General features: G+C 33.4%; 1 protein-coding gene across 1 annotated transcript in view; it reads left to right on the top strand.

Moving 5' to 3' along the window:
- Positions 1-26,823, top strand: part of KLHL1 (kelch like family member 1) — a 215,561-nt gene that overhangs the window by 171,333 nt on the left and 17,405 nt on the right. Inside the window, exon 8 of the mRNA XM_061995414.1 lies at positions 16,572-16,734. Coding sequence (XP_061851398.1) covers positions 16,572-16,734 — 163 coding nt within the window. The remainder of the gene's footprint in view (positions 1-16,571; positions 16,735-26,823) is intronic.

Raw genomic sequence — 26,823 nt, 5'->3', positions numbered from 1 at the left:
ACTGGGATTATACTGATGATGAAAGTTGTGAAATGTGGCTGTTTGGGAAGCAGTAGAGATGTATACTTTTTCATTGTTTGGAATTGCATTAAAAGTTGTGATATATTATTTCCTGACAAGCTTAGATAATAGAATTTAGCTAGAATATATTTTTCCAAGAATTACATAGAATTGTTTTACTAAATGCCCTTTGTAATGAGATATTAATCTGCAGTATTATTTTTTTCATTTTCTGAAATATGTGTTGTTTTATATCTGTGTAGTGATGATGCTAAAAGTGTTTCATTTGGATTTGATGTACAAAATTGAAAATAGGCTCCCGTCCTTTAGACTGATGTCGTTTTCTTGACATAAGTAAAAAAAAAATCAGATATACCTCACTGTCACTAAAGTCACAAACAGACAATACAATTGTTTTATTCTATCTTCATAAAATCGTCAGTAGAACTGTGTGTGTAGAATTTGATATATGTGGAAAGAAGAAATGAAAAAATGAAAACAAACATGTCTTATCATGAAAGTGCATAGTGTAGGAAGTCATCTGTTAGGTAGTTTCAGTGCTGTCAGTGGAAGACAAGTGCAAACTATGGTAGTGGTCTTGTTTCGAATAAGTGGTGCTAAAGTACAAAAAAGAATGGATAGACTCTGGGATCTAAAACTATTATTTCTACTAACAGTAACTCTAATATACCTATCAAGTAGGCCATAAAACAGTATGGTATATGAAAGACTAATAAGCCAGAAAGGCAGTGAAGAGCACAAATGAAATATGGGGAGGTGAAATCTGAGAAACAGAAAGACCAAATCAAAACCCAACTAGGGAAGACATAAAGAGACTGAAAGAACAAAGAGAGGAAAAAATGAAACAAGGTTTTTTATTGTAAATTCAGCAAAGAAGAGAAGAGTGGGTGCAGAATTACTTTATAAAAAGACTTGAAAGGCTACATAGAGGAGGAGAAGGGAGAGAGGAAATAAGGAATCAATGTTAGACTAATTTTTTTAAAAAAGATACCAAACAAAAGATTAATACTCAGTTTGTCTTTCCAAAGCAAAGAATTTAAGTACCTCATTGAGAAAATGAGGCTTCTAGTATAGTTAAGGGAGAACTGCAGTCTTTTCAAGTAAGTGTCGTAAATTTTCTTGCCCTTTCTGTGAACTATGTACAGAGGATCTAAGCTCCAATTTTTTATTAAGCTTAGACTTGAGCTTTGGGGTTAGGCTTTGTAAATATACTGATCTTAATATCCATAATCAAATATGTATTTTCAAGAAGATCAACAGGAGAAGGCACAGTATTACTAAACAAACTGCTGTGCTGCTTAGGGTGGAGGCAGGTTACATGTTTTTCCTCCTCCTCTCTTGAAAGAGAATTTTTTCAGTTAGAATTGTCTGAGTGAAAATGTTAAAAATGCTATAAAAATATTAATTGCTAATGGCAAAGCCTGAGATTTATTTATATAGCATATAGGCCTAGAGTAGATAGAATTCACTCTTGCCAGAGTGAATGCTCCCAAAGGACCTAGAGTTTTCAAGTCTCAGTTTACACAGTGGGTTATGACTTCAAACCATTGTTCTGAAACAATTACAAATGTAATATAAATGCATTCTTAGAGATCTAAGAGGAACTAAGACCTTAAATTTAGACAGAGCGAATACTATATGAATGTCATGAAGCCGGTATGTGGGGAAATGAATATCTAAAATACTAAGTTCAAGAATCAGAAGATCAAATTTGGGAGTTATAGGATAAAATAACTCAGAATATCTTCAAAGTTGATTAAAAACATATCAAATACCATTATGTGTTTGCATAAGGGTCTATTTCTACATTTCACTGAAAGAATGAGTGACTCTACTGCTTAGACCTGGCTTGAGTTTTCCACTTCGATAATTACTGCTCTAGAATACAATACACAAGGCAGAGAGAAGGAGAAAAAAAATGAACTGTAAAAATACCAAGGATATCTCTGTAATTTTTAAGTAGCAATGAGACATTTTAATAAAAGAAAATGACAAACTCAAGTATCAGTAAAAATGCTGGTAAGATACTGAAACAAAGGGAATAGGTAAAATCAGAATGAACAAATCAAAAATAAGATGTGACATTCGATTTATTTCGGCCAAAATCACATATGTGATTACCCTGGTTGGTACATAAATTCATATATGTATATGCATTCCAATTCAATTATATATTAGATGTGTGTGTATATTTAGATATATGTGTATATATGTCTGTACATGTAATGTATATAATGACATACCTGTGTGTGTATGTGTATATATACACACACATATTTGGTTAGCTCCTCTTATTATTGTAAGTGCAACCTATTGCATCTTTTTCCTTTGAATATTGTGATTCATAGCATTATCACTGCTTTGATTCTTCTAATGGCATTTTTTTCAGCTTGTGAGTTATAAACTACCCTCAACTTTATCACAAAGTAAATAAAAATAGTTTACTTGCATTCAAAGCATTTGTTTATTTCCAGATCTGTGTGCTGGCAGAAAAGCTGTGGGTCCTATCCTTGAATTGTTAGCAGTTGTAGTATCTGCAATATCCAGGCATGAAGAAGTTTAGAGGATAGTTGAATTCCAGATGCAGCTGCACACTTAAGCCATTACATTCTTGAAACTCATAATAATAGGGAGTTTTGACCATTTATTGAATACTTCATTTCTCTTAGTAATTTTACTTCACATCGAAGATCATTTTTTAAATAATACAAAAGCTTGAAGTCAATGCTTCTATTCATTTAAATTTTCTCCTCTGCACTTTAAGTACTGAGAAAAGTAATATTTTCTAAATTATGAGGTAAAATTGACTTTTTATGGATGTAAATTTGCATTAAATGCTAGCAACAAAAATGAGAACCCAAAACACTGACACCAATCAAGGTGGAAATTTGCAATACAGGCATGGAACTATGGACTTAGACAACTATTATTATGATACTTTAAAGGGATTATACATATTGAAACTCATAGAGAATATAAATAGAATTAAATAGGTTTTAAGAATAATAAATGTTACATAAAGTTTAATAAAGTGAACTGTTTCTTCAGCAAGAAACTTTTGGTTTGGGCTTTTTTGGGGCAAAGGGTAGAAGGGAAAGTTACTTGCTTTATCTTAACATAGGGAACTAACCACTATGTTCCTTCCCAGATGCAGGACTCTGCCCTTGTCCTTGTTAAACCGCATGAGGTTCCTCTCAGCCCAGTTCTCAAGCTGGTCGAGATCCTGCTGAATGGCAGCACAGCCTTCTGGGGAATCAGCCAGTCCTCCCAGTTTGGTGTCATCAGCCAACTTGCTGAGGGTACACTCTGTCCCCTCATCCAGGTCACTACTGATGATATTGAACAAGACTGGCCCCAGAACTGATTCCTGTCGAACTCAACTGGCCACAGACCTCCAACTCGATTCTGTGCCATTGATCACCACCCTCTGGGCTCTGTCATTCAGCCAGCTCTTGATCCACCTCACTGTCCACTCATCCAAGCCATATATGAGAAATCTTAGAAGGAAAAAACATGTATAAACATGTAATCAGTCTAAGCCTATACAGATTTAAATCCCTAAATGTCAATTTATCAAATATGTCAACTAGTATTAATATTTCGTTATTTTCTGTTTCAATGATTTAAAATGAATGAGATGCTCTACAAAAAAAAGGTATATTTTTTAAAAGTAATTCTTGTTTGTTCAGTATTTTACATGTGTGTGATAAGGCATATTTACAAACTCTACAATTACAGAGAACTCAAAATTTAGGGTAAGGTTTGCCTACCTATGTAGGAATATATACAATGGAATAGAAGACTAGGTGACATATTCTTGTTTCCCTGCAGACACAAATCCAAACTGCTTAGGATTAAACTATTTGAGGCTTGGAAGTGTGATGATTACACTACTGCTGACTAATTGAAAGATATTTTGCAATTTACATTGTATTCATGACTTACTTTTTAGGTTAAACTGTTGTTTGTTCAGTACCTTTTGACTGAATATTAGATAATTATTGTAAGCAATCGCAGTTCAGTCACTTCAAAAATGATGGTACTGTAATTAATTATAAAGAAGTGAAATGTTAAGAAATTTAACCTAGAACTGGGGTGTTTTCCAGTTCTTAAAACATCCCTTTAATGTTTAATTCATTTATTTAAGAAAATCTCAAAGTCTTTTCTGAAAATAAAGTATTAAAAAAAAAAAGTGAGAAATAATCTATTATTTAATTAACTAACTGAACTGAAAAGGAAATTTGGTGGTATTACTTTAACCATGTGTAGATATCTGCATCTGAGAAAACTCTGTTTATACTAACAGTAAAATAAATGACTCAAAGACAAAAATTAAAATATGAGCATAAACAAGGACTCACCATATTCATGCTTCAGATATAGATAATCTTTGCACAAAAAATGGACTACCCCCTTACATTTGGCTATTATCATTCATCAAAGCCTTGAATTATATCAGCTATATTCCATTGAAATCAAGTTAAACTTTGCAAATAAAGCTATAACTCTTTTGGGATCCTACGGCAAAAATAGCTCAAATTTTGTGTATATTTTCTGTATGAAAAAGAAACTATCATGTGGAGAGACAAAATGTAGAGGTGAATAGACAGATCATAGAATGGTAGGGATTGGAAGGGACTTTTACACATCATGTAGTCTAACCCCCCTGCAGAAGCAACTTCACCTAGATAGGTCACACAGGAACATGTCTAGGCGGGTCTTGTAGGAGCGAGACTCCACAACCCCTCTGGGCAGCCTGTTCCACTGTTCCGTCACCCTTATAGTAAAATACTTTTTTCTCATATTTAAGTGGAACTTTTTGTCTTCCAGCTTCATCCCATTACCCCTTGTCCTGTTGCTAGCTACTGTAGAAAAATGCATGTGAATGAAAAGATGCATGTGAATCATAGAATCATAGAATGGTAGGGGTTGGAAGAATCTTTAGAGATCATCTAGTCCAACCCTCCTGCAGAAGCAGATTCATCTGAGATTCCTTTTTGGATATCAGGACAGAAATCAACATGCTGTGCCTTTATGGACAAGAGGATGAAAATGAAAGGCAAGAAGAAAGAAATATCAGTAAAATGAGATTAATTTACTTAGCACTGAAACTAACAGACTGATCTTATAGTAACTTAATTCCTATTTGTATGATAAAACTTACAGCACTTACTATATGCTGTAAGCAGATCACCAAAGATTTTTTGAAAGATATAATTACAGCTTTTTGCAGAATTTTTGCTACAGTGCTAAAAGCTAGAACACTAGATAAAGGAACCTTTTCCAGATACTAGTTTGTTAGAGCATATTGACAAGTGAAAATAATATAGTCCTTCATACTAGCAGATATATAAAATACTGACCAAATTGTACTGTATTTCCAGACCTGTGCAGCTTATTTTTTGATTTTTAGATACTTTGATCAAATGACCATGATATCTATTCAAATCAATCTTAAATCGGCAGAGCTGTTATTCTGATGCATTCTATACATGTCAAATCTGCAGTATATTCTGCTTATGCAGGAAATTTTAGTTTCTTTTGGACCTTGACATATTGTCAGTTGTAAACAATACTTTCAGTCGTTTGTATATGGTATATATGCCTTATGAGTACAAAGAAAAATGTTCACTGCTTTGTTATTTGTGTCACGTGATGAAATAGTTTCCATCTTTAATCTGTCTCTTCTTTCATTTCCATTCACTAGCATTAATTTAACAGCATGACTAGAATGGAAAATAGAATAGTTCAAGGAGAAAGATTCATGTCTTTGAGTCAAGATCTTGTAAATATGTTGCTTTTCTGCAATAGTAAATCTCTTTGAGTATATCAGCGTCTCACAAGGCAGTACTATGCTGCAGATGTGTGTTCTTTCTCTCTAGGTGGGATTTTCTGTGCAGAGAAAAAAAAAAATCAAAGACAAAAATCCCCCACAACCATATAATCAAACCTATAACCACTTAAGCATTGAGTAGAATAATTCTTCAATGCACTAGTTTACTAGTCCACAGCAATGTTCTGACATAGCTGTACTGTTTACCTTTTCAGCAGCAGCTCTTTAGAAATTAGTTTGAGAATCTTTCTTTTTTACGATATTCACTAATCCCATGTAACTCTATGAAGTTAAATTATCATTGTTTTAAACTGTTGAAATCTTAGACAAAAAATGTTATTCTAGCTTTCACTGTCTTTTGACAGAAGACCTAGGCCTTTAAAGTATTTTATCTGCAATATTGATTTGCACGTATATTAGATTTTTGGTTTTGATTTTTCTCCTAATCACCAGGAACATTATAAGAATACATTTTTTCTGAATCCTTAAGTACTTTATCATTGTACTTTGCACTGTTAATAACTAGATCATGACCCAATTCACTAAAGAGCTACAAAGCATAATGGCAACACTTATAATAATTTCTGAGTCATGTTCTCAGGATAATGGAGTGACAGAGTTAAGAATCTTGTGTGTTGTCTACAAAACTGAATGTAAATAAAGAGGTGACAGCCAGATCTTTACTTCTATAAATTTACATTATATTAACATGTCAGTATAATATATTCTGGCCCAAGAGGGCAGTAATATTTTTATAATTCTTTTAATCAGTCTCGATACCTGTCTGTGAATAAATATAGCAGGAGATATTTTCAACAATGTGTCGCTGAATATTTACTAAAAAAGGTAGATCAGGTTTGATTCTCCATTTATCACATTATTAAATTTCCCAGCAGAAAATCCTTTATACGCTATCCAAATACTTGTGTTAATAATATACTTGTGAAAGTTAAATACCAGGTTTAAGAAATTGATGCATAACTTAAAACAAGTTAGAATTTACATTCTTTTTTTTACATCATTATCTTTCTTTATGTTGATACCACTAGTATGGAAGAAAAATGATTTAATGCTTAAAGACAGCAAGAATGGAGTAAGGAACATCAGCAATGTTAGTTGTAATTAATATAGAATTGTCTAAGCATGGTTCTGTGAATGTGGGTGGGAAAAGAGATTATTAGAAGTATGTGGCTACTTGGGAACTAAATAAATGCAGAGCATAAAGTGATAATCAAGTCACTGCTTTATTTATCTCCTCACCTTCAATGTCATAATACATTATGTCTGCCCTGTTCTTAAAAGGTAACTTCCTGACTTAGTAAAGTAGTTGTTGGATTCACATTTATTCTTCCTAGTTAAAATTCTGTGCCTCTACAAATAGTAAAATGCAGAGACTATAAAGGTAACACCATAAATATTCTTTTTCTTTGCCATTTCATATAGAAGAGTATCAGTATGAAACCATATTTCCTGTTATTTTATAAAAAATGGCACTTTAAATAATTTCCCTGTGTGAAAGTAGGACTATCATGCAGATAAGGAAAGGCAGAGTTAGAAATATGATAGGCAGTGTTCCATTATTTTGTAATATCACAGAAAAGCAATTTTAAAATCCCATTCCAATCTCCAAGTATAAATAATTGAAACTCTACAGATCTCTGCACCTAATTAGACATAATAGGTTTTTTGCTACATAGCTCTGTGAAAGCAATCAAAAGGAAAATGCCTGCCATTGCACACTGGACAATATTAATTTTTAGAATTCATTTAGCTAAAAAATAACACTGTTTGCTTTCATAAATCCTTAAGTCTAAGTGCTTAAGAGTATTATTTTCCAGATGGAAAAAGTTATTCTTCCCAGTCTTTACTAACATAGCACTGGAACTTATTATCCCTCTTTCTTCTTTTTCGGTTTTTTTTTAGTCTGTATGTACAATTAGTCTGCTTTTTCCTTTTATTTAGGATTTAAAAAAATACTTTCAGTTCAGGAACCTACCAATTTCAGAGTGTACGGATGATCAGCAATATATTGAGGCACAATTTAGCTAGGACACGATTTCAGAATGACTGAATAAATAGCAAACATTGAGTTATTAAGCTTCTCATTATTTTACAGGGAAAGATTAAGATTTTTTTATATTGAAAATAGATCTCTTAAGAAAAAAAGTTGCTTCCTTTCATAAAAGAAATCCTCAAGGTTGGATTTCTAGTCTGAGCTGTCCAGTAACATGAGAAGTTGCATAGCCAAACTGTTCACAGTGTTGTGAATATGAAAGTAATTCATCAAAAGATGGATAGAAAAAATAAGTTCCATGATGTCAGAATTTTTGTTTTCTACAGCTTCTTTGTTGAGATAGTTACCTGGATTATTTTAAATTCAATTCTCTTACAAGAAAAGTCTTTCTTTCTGTATGTTTGATTGCTTTTCTCAGCAACAGCAGAGCACTAGTATTACGTAGAACATTAAATCCAAGATAAGTTCCTCTTTTTTTAAAACTGGTCTTGTAAAATTGTCTAATATGAGCTGCAGGGAGAAAATATGTGAGGGCCTTGTGTCCTTTCTTTTCTCTTAGCAAACAGCCCTGAAAAAGCTAACAATATTATTATTGTGTGCATTTTGTTTAATGCTGAGAAAACTTCCGATGTCGTCTAGACATTTTTATTTTTGCATTTAGGAATGGGAAAAAGCCATTCTAGAAAATATGTTTTAAATTAAAAAAAAACCCTACATTCTGAGTGTAACATATAGATGAATGTTTATTATCTAGTGGGCAAAGAACACAAAAAACAACAAAATTATGTACTCTGCAGTTCCTTTAGTGTAGGACACGTCTAGACACTTCTGAACATGAAAACCTGTTTCATGAAGTCAAGATAAACTCTGATCTTCTAACACACTGTTCAGTATCTTGACTACAAGAAGATGAAAAATCTTACTTCAACAGACCATGCATAAATTTGCTGCACCATTTAGAAAAAATAAAAGATATACAAAGTTCAGTACCTTTACTCCTTAAGGAAAAAGAATTCTACAGTGTGTTAATAAGGTTTGAACTTTGTCATTTCAACAGACTACTTGAAATGAATTTAATTTTTTTCTATTAAAATAAATGACCTGGAACATTCAAGAAGTAGAATACTCCTGTTTCATCAGTTCTGCTGGAAAATGTTTTCCTTTGTGATCTTGGTAGGATGTATCCCTTAAGATTTCAATTGCAGTGTTGCAATTTGTCATTATCATGGACTGTTCAGTAACTTTAGTACAGGTTTTGATAAAGAGGTGAGATGTACTGCACTCCATTCTATGTGATGGGAAGACTAAAAGCAACACCTTTGTGACTCCCCTTTAATACATGTGTGATATAAAAATCAGATAAAAGTCCTAGCATGTAACCTCTGAGACCAAATCATAGGAACCAGTGATGCTTGAATATTGAATTCCTCATATATGGCACAATCTGCTCTGGAATTTATATATGATACAGTCTGCTGTAAAGTAAAAAATGTTTATATTTATTTACTTGGGGAAGGTTATTACCCTATCACTACTACTCAGAATTTTTTGAAACGTGATTCACACACTGACTAATGGTTAAAGTAAATGTTTCAGGATTGCTTAGAAATTGGCTTCTTAGAAAACAAAATGCAAAGAATCAGGCTGTGGAATTTCATAGACAGGTGAGTCTGAACACAAGTAATAGAGGCAGCCAACAGATGCAGTGGTTTGAGCAGCAGCTTCCACAGAAGAAACTCTACTGGGGGTAGTATATGTGAGCTCTGCAATGTGAAGGCAATGATGCCTACAGGGAGTACGGCCCTGGAAAAATGAAAGGGCCAGGAGAGCTGGCAGAGTTTTTCAAGGATCACCTCCTTTAAGCTCTAAAAAGTTACATCTCGATGTGCAAGAAATCAAGCAAAAGCACTAGGGAACCTGCACGGATGGGCTGAGAGCTCCTGGTTAAACTCCAGCTAAAAAATAGAAGCATGGAAGAGGTGAAAAGTGGACAAGTGATCCAGAAGATACAGAGATATTGTCTGAGCTTGTAGGGATTCAGGTTAGGAAAGCCAAAGATCATTTTGAGAAGAATCTGATGAGTAACTTGAAGGGCAACAAGAAAGTCTTTCAGCAGCACATGAAAGACTGGGGAAATTGTGGGCTTACTACTGACTAGGGAAAGAACCTGGTGAGAGAGATCACAAAAAAGGCTGAGGTACTCAATATCTCCTTTGCCTCAGTCTTTAAGACTGAGGAGTCTCAGGTGCATGAAACCAGAGAGGGAAGTCTGAAACCAGGAACACTTACCGTCAGTAGGGGACATTGATAGTAAACAGCTGCCCCCACCTTTGGGAGAAAGGAATATTGGTCTTGTTCGTTTGATGTTTCCATATGTAACTGCCTATTAAGATACTACAGGGAATACTTCTACTTCCTATCATCATTGTGCCCTGCAAGACAGTGAATATCACTTTCTGGACATACGTTTTTTAGGAGAAATCATCAGCAAAACAGAATCAACATCATAAACTTCACTTTCAGAAACAGTGAAAGTCAAGGAGACTGTTACGTCCTATAATATACAGTCCTCTGGGTGAAAAGCAGTTTAAGAAATTAATGGCACTTCTTAACATGACTTAAAAAAAGAGACCAATTTTTATATTTCATAAGTCTAGCTTTCCATATCTCTACTTTTCAGTATCTGTATGATCAATATTTTCATATTCTATTTAAAAATCAGAAGAAAAAATCCAAACAAAACAATACTATTTTGTATAAGTACCTAGAAAAAGAGGAAAAAAACCCCCAACGTTTCTATAAAAACAAGATACTGGTCTTATATGCCTGCTTATATTTGCTTTGGCTTTTCACTTTGAGCTTTTTCTCTTTGGCTCTTTTCTGTCACACAGATATAGATGTCTCAAATATGTATGAAGTGACTTTTTTTTCCCCCAACTCTAAAACTGTGTGCATCACTATGTATTGTTATTAAAAATATTTAATATTATTTTAATAGTGAAGAAGGGATGAAAGCTTGTTGTTGTCATTGCAGCACTGAAGCAACACCCTTTATCGGTTTGATTGGATTTGATTAAAACAATCAGAAAATTATTTAGTAAAATTATTATTACTGTGATTGAAGCCATGTATTTTATATACACTTCATAAAGCAAATTATGGGTTATTTAAAGGAATGAAGACATACATTAGGAAAATAAAACTTTTCTTAAACACTCAACCTTACTTTCATAAGTTCTAATGTATATGTCTATCTCATTAACAGCCAAAATCTGTATACATTCAGCAAATTCTGCAACTTCTCTGCAGTAATGATGACCTGAGAAAATAATATATTGAGAGTGGTTATTCACAGTTTGCATGATGAAAAAGAAGTATTCGCAAAAAAAAAGTATCTTAAAAAATAATGGAAAATTTATTTTAAAAATATATATTTACTGCTGCTGGAATATTACAAAGTCTAATCAAGATTACTTACTTGATTCACTAGTAATGCAAGGTGCATATTTATTTATTTATTTGTTTGTTTGACTCACATAAAGATGTCTGGGATATAAGTGCTTTTTTTGTTTGTTTGTTTGGAGGCATTACAGCTGCCTCTATGAGTCATAAGTTTTCCCATATTGATAATTACATTAACTATCCAGACACTGGGATATCTAGGTTCTAAAGATTGACCTAGTCAGAAAATTACTACGCTGAAAATGTGATATGGACCTTTTCAGGGTAAATGTTGAGCTCTGGGATAAAACTCCTCACATTCTTCTGCAGAAGCTATTGTTATTATATGTCATATGAGTACAAAATGGAAGAGAGGAAAAGAAAGAGGAAGGACTGGTAGTTGTAATAAACAAGTACCAGATCCCACTCTTTTTGTATTTTCAATTTGAAACGATACAGAGTTGTAGAAGCAAGGAAAAGGAATAGCACTCTTCCCAGACTGGTAAGTGAGGCTCTCCATTGTGAGCAGAGGCCAGCAAGGCAACATAATTAATAATCTTGTGTTAGTCTTTTTCTTGGTATAAGCAAACTTTGTATTCTATTATTTTAATATTGTGTTAATCCAGTTTGAGATGAGCATTTTAACTTTTTTTTTTTTTTTCAGACCAAAGAGCTTGAAATAATGTGACAAAAACACCTCAGTGAGGAAAGTGTTTAATGGTGTGGTATTGAAGTGATGTTGGCAATAAGAATGCTGAGCCTACTAGAATCGTCTTTGGAGGGCTGACAGAGCAAATCTGCCATAGTCCTATCCATTCTAATAGAGAATTGTTTCTAGAGCAAATTATTCACAAAATAACATCCATTTTTGGCTGCAGAGGCAACTTTGCTTTGCCTTGGCTCTCTGGAAAGTGGTATGATTGGGAAACAAAAAAAAAAAGTATTCAACTAGTTTGCTTTTACTTGACAGTGCTACTTGACAGATCAAATTACCAAAAGTTCTCTGATATATCAGAGAGGTGAATTTTCAGCAGATGATTTTCTATTCACTCTACACCATAGTATAGAGAGCATGAATGGAGAGTAGAAGAAAACATAGAATTTACTGTTAAACAAGAAGAAAAAACATTATGCAGTTAGATTCACTATAGAGACCTAACTGTTTTTTTTCCACAGAGATGTCTGTTTCACTCTCTGTCATGATATATTAAATTATGTGGTAAATCTTCTATTTCTGTCATTTCAACCTGTCATCAACAAACTTCCTGCAGTTATCAATGTAAGAGTTTTCAGAGTAGTTAAATTGAAAAGAGAAGGCAGAGACCATCCAGAACAAATACCGAAAGAGGCAATCTATACCGAAATCAAAGAGACTGTGATATCTGTGCCCAAATGTAGCAAATTTATATGTACTCATGGATTTTATGGCCTGAAATTACTGCTGTGGTTATGTAGACTGACTTTCTGCAAGAAGAATACAGAATTTCTCCCTATCGTTTCTGCCTTGAGGACGTGTCATCTCAAAGAGTTTGAGCATGTCTGTCTCAAAATGTATCAGTGTAGATACGGAAATTAGAACAATACTTAAACTAACACATTCATAAGTTCATCATTTGAATAAATACTATCATTGGTTAAAATATGGAGTATAATTCTTAAACTTAATTTAACAGGCAATTAATTCCAGTCGTTAAATCTTATTATCCCCCTCACAGTTAGATTCTTAATCATACAATCTTTTCTACAGTGATTGGATTAACTCTTGGAAAAAAATCTTGATAAATCCTACATCTCATATGGAATTTCCAGCAGGTTTTCCAGATTTTTAATGGTTATTTTGTAGATCTTTCTGAAATTCCTCCATACTATTTACATTCCTCACAAATACATCTGCATCCATCAGTCTTCATAGGGGTACCACTAGAGGGACGCACTACCAGCTGTGACTAAAGATTTTGAATTTACGCTTCTCAGATATCTAAAAATATCAAAGCAAAATTTTTTTTAAATATGACAGAATACTTAAATGGACATAATATAGTTTTCATGGAATGCAACACCTTGTTATTTTGGTTTTTCATTTACCTACTAGAGAACTGGACTTTGAACATTAAAATATTGAATTTACGTAGTCCAAAATTATTACATGCCATGAAATAAATAGCCACAACTATACCAATGAACAGCATGAAAAGAAATATTGTAAAATATATTTTTCCAGTATTTAAAAACATAGTGAGCCAGAACTGGACCTGCTCTTAAGAAGTAAATATAAGGGCATCAATGCATTTAAAGAGACTTTAAATGTGCAAATCCATACTAAGTTAGTATGTGCTATAGAGTAGCATGGAAGATTGCTTTTGTATAAAAGCTCTTCTGTCTTTATAGAAAGAAATTTTTCGGTAGTTTTGCCAATAAATTTTCCTATTATAGAAGCAATGCAAACTGGCAAACTCAAACAGGCAATCTTGTATTGAATCCTTTAGTCTCCAAGCAAAATAAAATCCTAGATTTCTTCATTGGTGTAGCTGTAACTATATTCATACCTTTTGGCAGACAAACATGACATGAATCTCACATTGAAGTAAGATTTTTATTTCAGCAGTGTTCTAACTGCCATACTTCCCTGTGTCAATGCAAGATTAATTTATGTGGAAATTAAATTGACTATAATGATAAAGTATGTAGAAGTTATTCGTTAAGGTTGGACAACTTTAGAGAACACTGATGCACTTCAAAAGACAACTGAATTAAAATACAACTGAAAATGGTAAATAAAAGATATTAGGGAGAAAAAATGAATTGTATATCTCACAGGGTTCTACACGTGTTGTGTAAACCAAGTAAAAGTCTTATTCTAAAGCCAGTGAAAACTATGTTCTCTATAAAGCTCAGTGAAAGTGTACAACAGGAAATGCAGTAAGAAAATCACATTAATGCAGTGAGTTTGTCAATTTTCATTGTCTTATTTTTTTCCAAAAGAAGGTAAACAATGAAAATGCAGGAAGAACAGTATTTTGATTAATAGGAAGGTAAATTTTCTAAAAGTGACTTAAATATTTGGGAAAGCTTAGTTTACAGCAGGAACAAAAATGAGAAAAACTCAACTATGAAAGGACATGGCAAAAAGTATGAAATAATGAATGACATTAAAAAAGTAAGTTGAAGACAACTATTTACATCTTAGTGAGACAACAAATAGGCTATTCAAAGAAGTACAAGGTGGAAATTTTGTAAAATGATAAGTGTTTTGACATGCACCATAGTTCCATTGTGAAGTTCACTGCATTGTAGTACAAATCTGCTTATGTGTGAAGATGAGTGTGTGTTCATCTAGACATCAATTTTATATGCAGATATGTGTATAGACACATTCACACACCTAAACTTTCATTGAATATGATGAATTTTTTATCTCAACAAGAATATCTAACTTTGCATTAAGTGAAGAGTATATACATGAGTAGCTGGGCAGTACGGTGTTATTATAATAAAATATAGCAAATGTCTTTTGACAGTATAAACTTATTTCTTTAGGATTTAAGAATATTTATAAATATTAGATATTAGGGTAAAAAAATCACCCCACTCACAAACTAAAACCCCCTATAACTGCAGCATATTATCTGCTAATTTTCTATGAAAACACTGATTCTTCTTCCATATGTGTGCAACAGGTTGTGTTGCAAGATAAGATATTGAACTATATGGATCATGGGTTCAATTTAATATTCACTTAATATTCTGGAAAAATTATAGCTGAAACATGCAATTTAAAAAAAGCAAGAGTCTTAATAGGAGAAGAAACTGGATAAGGATTTTTCAGAAGGTTCTACAGAAAAAGACAAGGGTCAGAGAAGGAAAATTCCAGTAAGGGTGTAATTTAACCACAGCCAGCAACTAAGCACCACACAGCTGCTTGCTCACCCTCCTTCCTGGTGGAATGGGAGAGGAAATTAGAATGGTAAAAGTGATATAAAGACAGTTTAATAGATAAGTCAAAATCTGCACGTGCAAGCAAAGCAAATCAAGGAATTCATTCCTGTGATGAGGCTTGATCAAATTATTTTATAAATATGGCTTAAATGATAAATTAAACTTTGAATGAATGATTGTTATGAAACAGAAAAAAACAAAGTTGCACACATAGAGTGGAAACTTCACATTATTTTAAAGGAAAGACAGACTTGGCTGAAAAAAAAAAAACCTTATTCTGTGAAACTTTAATGATCTACTGTTTTCTGGCTTTTTGATGAATTCGAATTATGTGAAATGGAGTGGAAAAAAAGACACTGACTTAGGAATAGGATTGGATTTAGCCTGAGATTTTTCAGAATGATGCTCATTTGGGATCATGGGTTCAGAGAACAGAATTACTGAGCTCATTGTATTGTAACAAATGGTACTTAGCTATAACTTATCTTCCAGAACCTTCAAAGCTTAACTGAAGATATCGCAAAATAGAGAATTCATCAGTTCCTTTGAATAAACCCCCTCATAGTTAAAATTGTTTCGTATTTATTTTTTTTTTACTTCAGCTTCCAAGTTTTACTTTTTCTTTTTACTTTCCTTTACTAGATAAGAGAATCCTTACATATCCACATTATTTTCCCGTGAAGGTACCTATTTTCTTGTTATTTCTTTTTTTAATAAGGTAAATTAATGAAGCAGCTTAAATTCCTCACTGTAAGCTATTTCCTTGGATATGTATTTTGATTCTATACCAGTCCACCAAGCTTCCTGCTGGTTAAAAAATATATATTTTCCTCTGCATATTGACAAAAATGTTGAAAACTTCAGGCCTCTTTCCCTTCCTTGTGAAACACTGATAGAAGCAATACCATTCAATGAAATACCCCTTAGATCAGCAATAAATTGATATCTGTCAGATATCCAGTCCATAATTTATTTATCATGTGCTTTACTGATATTCTAAAGGGCTAATTATTAAAAATTAAAATGTTATGAGATAGTAGGTTAAACAATATACAGATATTTAAGTCACATCATTGACAGGTTATTCTATGAAGCAAACAACCTTCTCAAGGAATGATATTAGGTTTGCTTGATAAGATCTATTTTTCATAAATCCATATGGAGTGGCTTTAATTTTATTACTGTTTCCTAATCTTTAGTTAATCAAATCTCAAAGTGATGTTTCAATTTTCACTTTGAATATGTGGTTTAGAAAGCTTTTTTTTTTTGTACTATTGGTAGAAAAAGCATACTTTTTATCTTCTCTCACTCTCTCCTCCATTTCAGGAGTTACAGTACTTGAAGGGCCTATATATGCTGTGGGAGGACATGATGGTTGGAGTTATTTGAATACAGTTGAGAGGTGGGATCCTCAAAGTCAGCAGTGGACATTTGTGGCAAGTATGTCAATTGCCAGAAGCACTGTTGGAGTAGCAGCATTAAATGGCAAGTGAGTAGGGTATTCTTACATGGTTGAAATATATTTCTTAGAGAGATGAATAATTGTGATACACGGTAGTTAATAATTTATTGTGTTGTCATAGGATGTCATTTAAAATAAATGTAGACATAGTTGTGCAAACCCTGCTATATCTCATAACTCTTACATTTATTTGAAATAATTAATTTATATATATTTTCTGTATTATTTTTATTAATATTTATATCAAATGCTTAAGAATGCTAAAAAATATACAGTATAAGGCAGCAGCTGAGTCATCTGACTTTTATATGTTGTATATGTCAGTTCTAGTTAACATATTGAGTTTATCCATCTAATATAGTCATATCACCACTGATAAGGTTTATTGTATATGCATTTGGTACTTTCCTTCAGACAAATACTGACTCATGAAACCTTTGTCTAAAGGCAACTACATTCACACAGTAAGTCAAGAGAAACTTAATTCTTGTCAAAACTGTTAGACTACATTAAACCTGAAATTCTAATTCTGTTCAGATTCGAAGTTTCTCTTTTATCAATCTCCCTTTTAAAGATTCTAATGTGGCACTTATTAAAACTCATTATATAGTACTGTGATACTATGTATTACTTGTTGCTTATCATTTTAAAGTACTTGCTTTTAGCAGTGTGTCTAAAAAGAACATGACATGAACTGTAATAATTTATAGACAAGGGAAGAATGCATCACACTTAACTTCAAATGTTTTTTGTACAGACATCTACAACTGAGCCAATTGTTCTAAGCTGCAGTTGAGCAACTGCCCAGCAACTTCTTCTTAAATACGTTATTCACAGAGGTGTTACCTCCATCACTAATTGGCCAGGCCTTGGTCAGCTGCAGAGTCCATCTTAGAATTTACTGGCATTAGTCCTATCAGCTACAGGGGAAGCTTCTGGCAGTATTTTCTTTAGAGAAGCCACCCCTGTAGCTTCCCCACCCACCCTACTACCAAAACCTGGCCCAGGCAAAACCACTACACTCTGTCACAGTGGCATTGAAAGGTTCCATACTTGATCAAATGGATAAGCTGTCTTACGAAATGTTACTGTAAAAGAATCCAGTTTCATTAAAGAATCCAGTTTCATTAGTGAGACCCATGCAGCAAACTGGCAGAGACAAGATCTAGAGAAATATCCTTGCAAATATAAATCTAAAATTATGCAGAGCTGCACATTATTATATGTATATATATATATATATATATTTTCTGGAATATATATATATATATTCCAGAAAATGTTCTTTTGGAAGGCTAAGCATGTATTTAATGGTTCTCAATAGATGCCCCATTGAATTTCACATGATTTACAAAGACCTTTTGGAAATTAAAATAATTCTTTCCTGTGTCTCAGAATGGTGGACACCACTGAAAACTGAAAAGAGGTGATCTCATTGAAGCAAATAAATATACTACTATTTTTTAATTCTTTTTTCCATAACTGAATAATCATCTTCAAAAAGTATTCATATGACAAGAGCTGAAAATTTAAAACTTACATAAGGTCCAAACCTTTCAACTCTCTGATGCTATTTGTAATACACTGCTGTTCCACACAACTGAAATATACTGCGTTCTTCTGAGCTTTTTGCTTTGAAATAGGCAGTTACAGATTCTTTTTTCTACAGAAATTTTAAGGATATTAGAAATTGATGTCTCAGTGAGAAGAAATATGTTTGCTTTAACATAGAAAAAGGATAAGCTGATTTAGTATGGAATTTCTGAGGAGTCTTTTCCTGGTTATTCCTTATGTTTCTTTTCTTCTACGTTGAATTAAATAAATAAATGAGCTGTAGCAGGGTTAGTCTATCTTTGAAGTTTAAGAGGTAGAAATTATTCTATTTGTAGATATCCTGTGCTTGCTGCTTTGGGCACTTTACATGAAAAGGATTCAGTATGCTAGATATCTCAAATGTGAGCTGCTTAAGTACTTGGAAAAATATAGTCTTCATTTCTGTTTTAATGCTAGAAGCTATTTTATTTCTGATCTTTCATACCTCTATAGTCTGCTTCATTGGCTTTCCAGTTAAAGTAATTTTAAGCAGAAAAAAAGGATATGTTTTACCATAAAATTGGATGAAAATTGTATTTTCTATAAGCTTATGGTGGAAATCAATAAAAATAAAACCTTTTAAATTCTAATTTCCTTAGTTTTTGAGATGATTGTTTTGTAAGTAACTTCTTATTTGGTTTTAATCTATTAAAATTTTTTATCCTTACTTTATTTTTGAATCTCACTTGCATTGTAATAGAATATTAGTTACTATCCTTCAATCAGGAACACAAACAATATTTCATTTCTTTAAATGGTTTCTTAAACCTAAGGGGCAGCTAGAACAACTAATAAAAAAGATAGATGGTTTTCTAAGTTAAAGAAAGACACATAGCAGATATTTTACTACCAGAATTTCAAGAAAGCAGCTGATCTAGGTTGCCCTGCTTCTGCAGGGAAGTTGGACTCGATGATCTCTAAAGGTCCCTTCCAACCCCTACCATTCTATGATTCTATGGTTCTGAAAAAAAGATGAATAGTAGAGGGATTTTAAGTAAGAGAGAACAGTATAAGACAACTAGGACATCACAAAGTTACTGCTGGAATTCCTCAAAGATCAGCCTTGAGATAAAGGAGTGTAGCAGCAGGAGCATGCTATTTACATTATCAGACCATTCAAAGTGACAGCAAAGGGAACATTGTTATACAGGACATGTTGGGACTATTTAACAGAAGTATTTGCATGAGCCTAGTAAGCAACAAAAATTGAATATATAATAGCATATATGTGAATGCACAAGTCTTATGTTTGAAGGAAACTAATTGTAAAGGGGCAGAAGAGCAAAAGAAAGCTCTGTACCTTGTCTGTACAGAAAAACGATCAGGAGAAATATATGAAAAAAGGAAATGCATCTGAAGAGTTTAAATAGGGAGTACCATGACCAGGTATTAAGAGAGCTTGTCTTACCAAAGAAAATTAATGGAAGTATTACAGTTGATAAAGGAATAGGTGGATACAAACAGATAAAATTCAAATGGGAAAGTAAAGATAGAAAAAAAAATGATAGGAGAACAACAATATGATGTACAAAAACCTCTCATTGGGTTCTAAGTGCATTGGTTCACAGAAAGGGTATTATTATCTGTTTTCGTGCAACACCAACGATTGGAATTTGAGAATTTTGTTTTTCGGTAACATTTTGTTTTCCCCAATGAACAGTTGGTGTTGTGTAGCAGTAATGAACTGTTTTCAGGCTTCAGAGATTCATCCTTTACATCCTTATAATTAAACAGTAAAGAAATTGTAGAAGACCTTAGTCTTACAGTACACATTTTTAAAAAAACACAAAACTTGATGCCTCTACCATAGCAACTGTAAGACTTGTGACTGTAGAGTTTGATGGGATGAAACATACTCAGCAGTTCATCCTGATTGGAAATAACATTCTCTTTTCTACCTTGTTACTGTTAACACCCCTGTTGCACAGACTGGAAGAGAAAGTGAGCATGAACTCTCACATCAGCAACAGATATGGATGTTAGAACATTAAATGTGAAATAGAGATTTAGACTTTAAAAAAAATCAGGAAAAAATGATGTTTTTTATGTGCAGATAACAGGAAAGGTCAGGCTGACGTAAGTGGCTTGTGACCAGTATGCAATATTCTGCAGTTTATAAGAAATAATGCCGAAGCCATAGTACTCTTCTACAGTACAAGTCTTTTTTATGCAATTACAGCTTTCATGGCAAAAAGACTAGACCTTTACTTTTATTCTCTTTAACAGGGATCAGTGCTACAAAAGGAAAAAAATCTCAGCTTTTAATATGATCTGCAGATTGACTTTAAATAGTAAAATATTACAGCAGTACCTTGAGTTAAACATCAAATATAATGTCTTTGGTATGCACTGCAAAGCAGTTTATTCACATTGTAGCATCTTGTGAAACCAAGAACTGAATTCTACCCTTTATTGATTGCCACATCCTCAATGATGTGTTTTAATGAACTTGATATTTCAACCTGGTGCCGTTGTTTGTATCAAATATCACACACTATTTAATAATACATACTTTTAAAAATAGAACTATTTTAAGTGACCTTTCAAGTAATCTTTTACTTTGGAAAAGACCCAAAAAGTTTTATTTCTTTTCTCTGAAGAAAAATAAAGAAGAATGGTAAATGCCACAGAATAATATTATTCTCCATCAATATCTGACTTGAATGTGATTCTTTCACCAAAGAAGTATCAATGGTTTTGTTCATTAGTAGTATTATCATTAGACAGGGGAAGAAAATAGGCTGAGAAAGCTCATGATTGAAGTAAAGAGAGCAAGATCACTTACCCAAAGATATTTTCTTTCATAGGAACAAAACCCTAAACATAGATGCTTTTAATACAATCCAACATCTTAACAATGGAGTTGTTTGGAAAGCCTCATCTTTGTCAGTTGTGCTTCTTTCCTTTTTCTTGTTAATCTTAGCCACTAATATTTGAATATATTCCCCTTTCATGTTTTTATTGAAAGATGGTTCAACATTAAAATTAAATTTTGTAGTTATATCCTTTATTAAGTTATTTTTTGTCTATTGGTAATGTCAGATCGTCAGTTGCCTGACTGTAGCAGATCGATTTTGGACTGACTTTCACATTATATTAATTCTTTTTAAGCATCCACAGAAATAGAGGGTACCAATGTTGTGGGTTTTTTTAAATATATTTGTATATACATATTTATTATTTTGTCTTTTCACAATCATGCAAATTAATTTTCAGTTCCATTTGTTAAGCAGAGAGTCTTCAAAAACATCTGCTTTTATTTAAAAAAGAAAAAGAGAAAAAACTTTTATTTATTTATTTATTTATACTCAATTGCATTCATTCAGTTACAACAGTTTTGCAGTAGTTGGATTCTTTCAGTTATGGATTCCTATTAATTGGATTATTGACTTAGCAGTACTTTTCCAGCTATTCTCTTTTTAATTTTGTATGGGAAACAGAGAGCTGGCCAATACAGACCTTGGCATATGTGTAGGGGAATGTTTTGTTTTCAAGTCATTTAATGAGAGAAAGCTGGAATGAAACTTGTGTTATTTAGATCAATATTGTGCCTGTGGAAAATAGCACTTCCTTTAATACGTCCCTTATGAGTATTATGCATTATTATAAAGTGAATATCAGAAAATTTAGTTTGCTGAACCTTAATTTTCAAGAAAATAGCAGAATTCAAATCAAATTAGTGTATACACAAGAAAGATTCTCAAAATTATCTAGTCAACCACTCCCAGGAATGTATTCACCGTGTACTGACCTTGGAGAGGCATAGGTTAATAATTCCACAGAGTCTTTAATAGAAGTTCAGTGTTTGGCACAGGAGAATTAACAATGTATTACATTCATATAACCACCTACAAAACTTGATTGTGTGGCTGATTACAACCTCCTCCAGGAGTTCTGCTTCTTTGCCTTTCATGCATCATATAATAAACTGTCTGTGACATTTTCTCTTAGCAGAATCATTAAAGCTTATTACTAATTCAGAGCCCAGGTCTGATCTTTTGCACTTTTGCACACAAATTCATATTTCCTGTGTGTGAATCCCATACAGCTCAATGCAATTGAATTCAATATGCTTCATATACTCTCTTTTTCAAGCAAAATTTAACTTGGTGTTTTAAATCCTGTATGTAAAATAGGAGTCTCTGCACAGACTGACTTCTTTTTATGAGGCTAGGCTGGTCTTTAAAAGGGCCAGAACAGGTATATTAGGTAAATATATGTGACCCTTAGAAGAGGTCAATGAAAAATCACAAAATTTTACAGTAAAACCAATATTTTTTCTGCAGTCCAAGGTAGACACATATGCAACTAGGAACCTTTGCTCTTTAGAACTCAAGTGATTGTTAGGACACATGACAGAATCAAAAGACATTGGTTTATTCCAGAGTGGGACTTTGATGGGATTTTTTTCATATACTGTGGTCAGGCTTCCAGATGCTTAGAACACTTTTCTATTTTACATGCTTACTACACATCTACGTCTTCTAATGTATACACGCTACCATGCACCTCCCTTCATCCATCACCCACACAAACAGGACTTTTGGACTAGCTGACTGTTGACTGGTATACAGTTAACATAGCTGTCATTTGGTGTGATGAATGTCATTATTTTTTTTTTTGTAATAAGAAACATTTTATCTTTACTACATGGTTCTTTTTGATTTTGTAATTTTTGTCATGAACAACACATTCTATGTAGAAAATGAACATAATATAGTATGGTGTGCATTAACTTGGGTATGTAAGGGTACTTCACAGACACTGACTTCTAATATCTATTGGGAAGAGGCAATTGTGACACTCCATCAAACTTAAAACTTAAATGTAACATCATAGCCAATATTTCAACTGTGCAGTTTTCACGATTAAACACGGGCTTGTAAATATGATTCAACAGCCACTGTCTCATTTTTCATAATGCAAAGTATATTAGCATCACATGTCATGGATTATTCTAAAAATCTTTTTTTTTCTTTAATTTTGAAAAGTTGTTAACGATAACTGGAACATCTTTCATATGAGGAAAGTCTGCAGGAACTGAGGCTGTTTAGTCTAGAGAAGAGGAGACTGCAGAAGGATCTCATTAATATTTATTAATATTTATAAATATCTAAATCATGGATGTCAGGAGGTTAGGCCATTCCTTTTTCCTATTGTAGCTAGCAACAGGACAAGGAGTAATGGGATGAACACAAAAAATTCCATTTAAACATTAAAAAAAAGTATTTTACTGAGAGAGTGAGGGAGCAGTGGAACAGGTTGCCCCGGGGAGGTTGTGGAGTTTCCTTCTCCGGAGGTCTTCAAGACCCCCATGTTCCTATGTAACCTGATCTGCTTCTGCAGAGGTTTTGGACTAGATGATCTTTAAAAGTCCCTTCCAACCCCTACCATTCTATGATTCGATGAATCACAGCCTATATGAATGTGTTTTTATTGTCTATATGCTGGGAACTGAAGGAAGTCTTTATTACAGTTCAGTCGGAAAAGTGCACAAATACTGCCCTGACCAAATGCAGACATCTACTTGAATTACATATACACATGTATTAATGCATTTGTATACACATCTTATTTCCATATGTGTGTAAATCTGGAAGCATGTTTAAACATCTAATTTGATACTCATCTGAATATCTTTATGGGCAACAGCCCTTGGAAAAACTATCAAATATCTATTCTACTCAGCAGAACAGAATGTCACATGTGGTAGGTGACCCTGGCTAGCTTCTAGGCGCTCACCAAAGCTGCTCTGTCACTCACTTCGTTCTCCTAAAGTGAACAAAGGAGCGAAAATATAGGAAAAGGCTCACAGGTTGAAATAAGGTCAAGGAGATCACTTGGCTATTACCCTCACAGGCAAAACAGACTTGACTGGGGAGATTTACTTTAATCTACCAGCAATCAGAATGGGAGTACCATAATGAAAAATAAAAGCTAAATCTTAAAACACCTTGCATCCACCCTAACCTTCTTCCCAGGTCTGCCTTCTCCTACACAGTGGCACAAGAGAACATGGAATGGGAGTTATGGTTATTTTATCACACATTATCTCTGCTGCTCCTTCCTCTCCATCAGAAGACTTCTCACACTTTTCCTACTCTCATGTGAGATTCCTCCAGTAGGAAACAATCCTCTATGAACTACTCCAACAGGCTGTAGGTCTTCAAAAACTACTCCAGTGTTCATGGGGGAAGCAGTGATTTAGGAAAAAACTACTTCAGCATGGGGTCACAAGTCCTGATAGCAAACCTGATCGGACATGAGCTGCTCTTTGTCCATGGGTTCACATGAACTTGATCCAGTATGAGCTTCTTATGGGCTTACAGCCTTCATCGGGCATCCATCTGCTCTGGTGTGAGGTCTTCCATGGGCTACAGGTGGATCTGTGCTCCACTGTGCCTCCATGACTGCAGGGACAGAGCCTGCCTCACTATGGGCTGCACCACAGGTTGCAAGGGAATCTCTGCTCCAATGCCTCAAGCACCTTCTCCCATCCTTCTTCACTGACCTTGGCATCTGCACAGTTTTTACTCTCCAGTTTTCACTCCCCACTTCTGCCACAGTGTGTTTCTGCGCAGTAACTTTCTTACGCATCTCAAATATGTTAATCACCGAGTTGTTGCCACCATCACTGATTGGCTTGGCCTTGGCCAGCAGCAGGTATGATTTGAAGCTGTCTAGCATTGGCTCTATTAGATACAGGCGAAGCTTCTAGCTGCTTCTCACAGAAGACGTTCTTGCAGATCTCTGCTACCAAAACCTTGCCACACAAACCCGCTACACCATGCCATCTCCACTGTTAATTGATATTTCTATTTTTCAAACTTGCAACTTAACTACCTTATAACTAGTATTGGGGTACAATTAGAGATCTTTTGACTCTGAAGACCAACTTTAGCTGAATCTGTCTTGGTAGAATTCATTGAATTGAGAAGGATTTTTTAATTCTGAAAGTCATGGACTAAATTTTCTAATATCTACTTTTTTTTTTCAATTCATCTATACAATTGCAACGCACTGATAATTTCATAGTTCAGTAAAAATTAGGAAACTGGCTCAATATTATTAAATAAATTATTGCTTTATTGAGATCAGCAATCTCAAAAAACTTATCTACACAGGAATGCAGATAAGCAGGCACTTCTTTATTATGCAGCACTGAGAAACATGGGGGATACCTCCTCCAAACTTTGCTTTGTTGTTAGTTATAATTTTCAAGGTTTTTATACACTTCAAACAAAGAACTATTACCAAGTGCTTAACAAGTGCTCAACTAGTTATTGTGGTGTTAAGTTGTTAACTAAAATATTCTCATATCTGCAACATTACTGTGCTGTAATTGTGTTTTTAAAACTGAAGTAACACTTCAAAATTTTGGACCAAGTTAATGTGATAAGAAAGTATGAAACAACCATATTTCCTATCAGAGTAGATTTTTTCATGACATTTTTTGCTTGTGCAAAAAACAGCGGAGTTGTTTTGTTTTTTGGTGCTTGTGTCTTATTGTTTCACTAACCTATTTTAACTAGGAAAAATACTATACCCCGCATACATAATTACAGTCACATTTATAGAGAAAATATGTTTCATACTGCATTCTTTCTGCCCACAATATTCTCACTGCCTATAATCAAGTGCTTTTAAATCAATATTTTATGAATTACATGGATATTTTTCTTGTTACTGAAATATAGCTGTCCTTGTTGAAAAGTTCATACTTGCACATATCTGTTTCCATAACAAGCTACATTATCTATCCATCTAGGAAGTAAAATGGAATTTGACTTAGGATAATATTAATTACTTTTTAGATATTTTATAAATATAACTTATTTCATAAACTGCTTTTGCAATGGGAAGAATGACAAACATATTTCAAAGCCTAATTTGCAAGTTGTCAGCCTTAAAATGTTTTCAAAGAAACTTTTTAAAGCTTGTCTCTGTTCTTACTATATAGTAATCTGAACATAGTTTGACCTATAAATTTTATACCTTAATTTAAATCCTGTAGAAGTTATTTCAGGTTCTTTATGACAGTTTTGACACTGCTGATGTGTTAGAAACGTTATTTTTTAACTGCTGCATTTGATCAAACTCCTTTCTCAGAAAGGCAATGATTCTGCGTCAATTTAGAGTGAGACACACATGTTGAAAACATTCTTCCTTAACTGTAGAAATTACAAAAAGATGGAGATATTTTTAAATGCTTTAGTCTAAATCATGAAATAAATGAATGTTGAGATAAAGCAAAACAAAACAGCTGTATGATTTAAAATTATTAAACTTAAAAGTAAGATGACCATCATAAATATGTTAGTCTAGCACAAAGTAATTCATGAATTCCTTAAGTTTCTTATTTAATGACAGATTATTTTTTTATAGTAAAAGAGCAAATAAAGGGACTTAAGCTCATGCTGTAGTAAATGATTAATTCACAGACTATTTTGTAAATAGAAATGGATACAATGAAGAACATTTTAAACTGGTGGAATCTACATTTAGTCACTGATCTTGCAGAGA

Source organism: Colius striatus, chromosome 1, assembly GCF_028858725.1.
Source record: "Colius striatus isolate bColStr4 chromosome 1, bColStr4.1.hap1, whole genome shotgun sequence".
NCBI lineage: Eukaryota > Metazoa > Chordata > Aves > Coliiformes > Coliidae > Colius > Colius striatus.
This window is presented reverse-complemented; position numbering and strand designations above follow the sequence as displayed.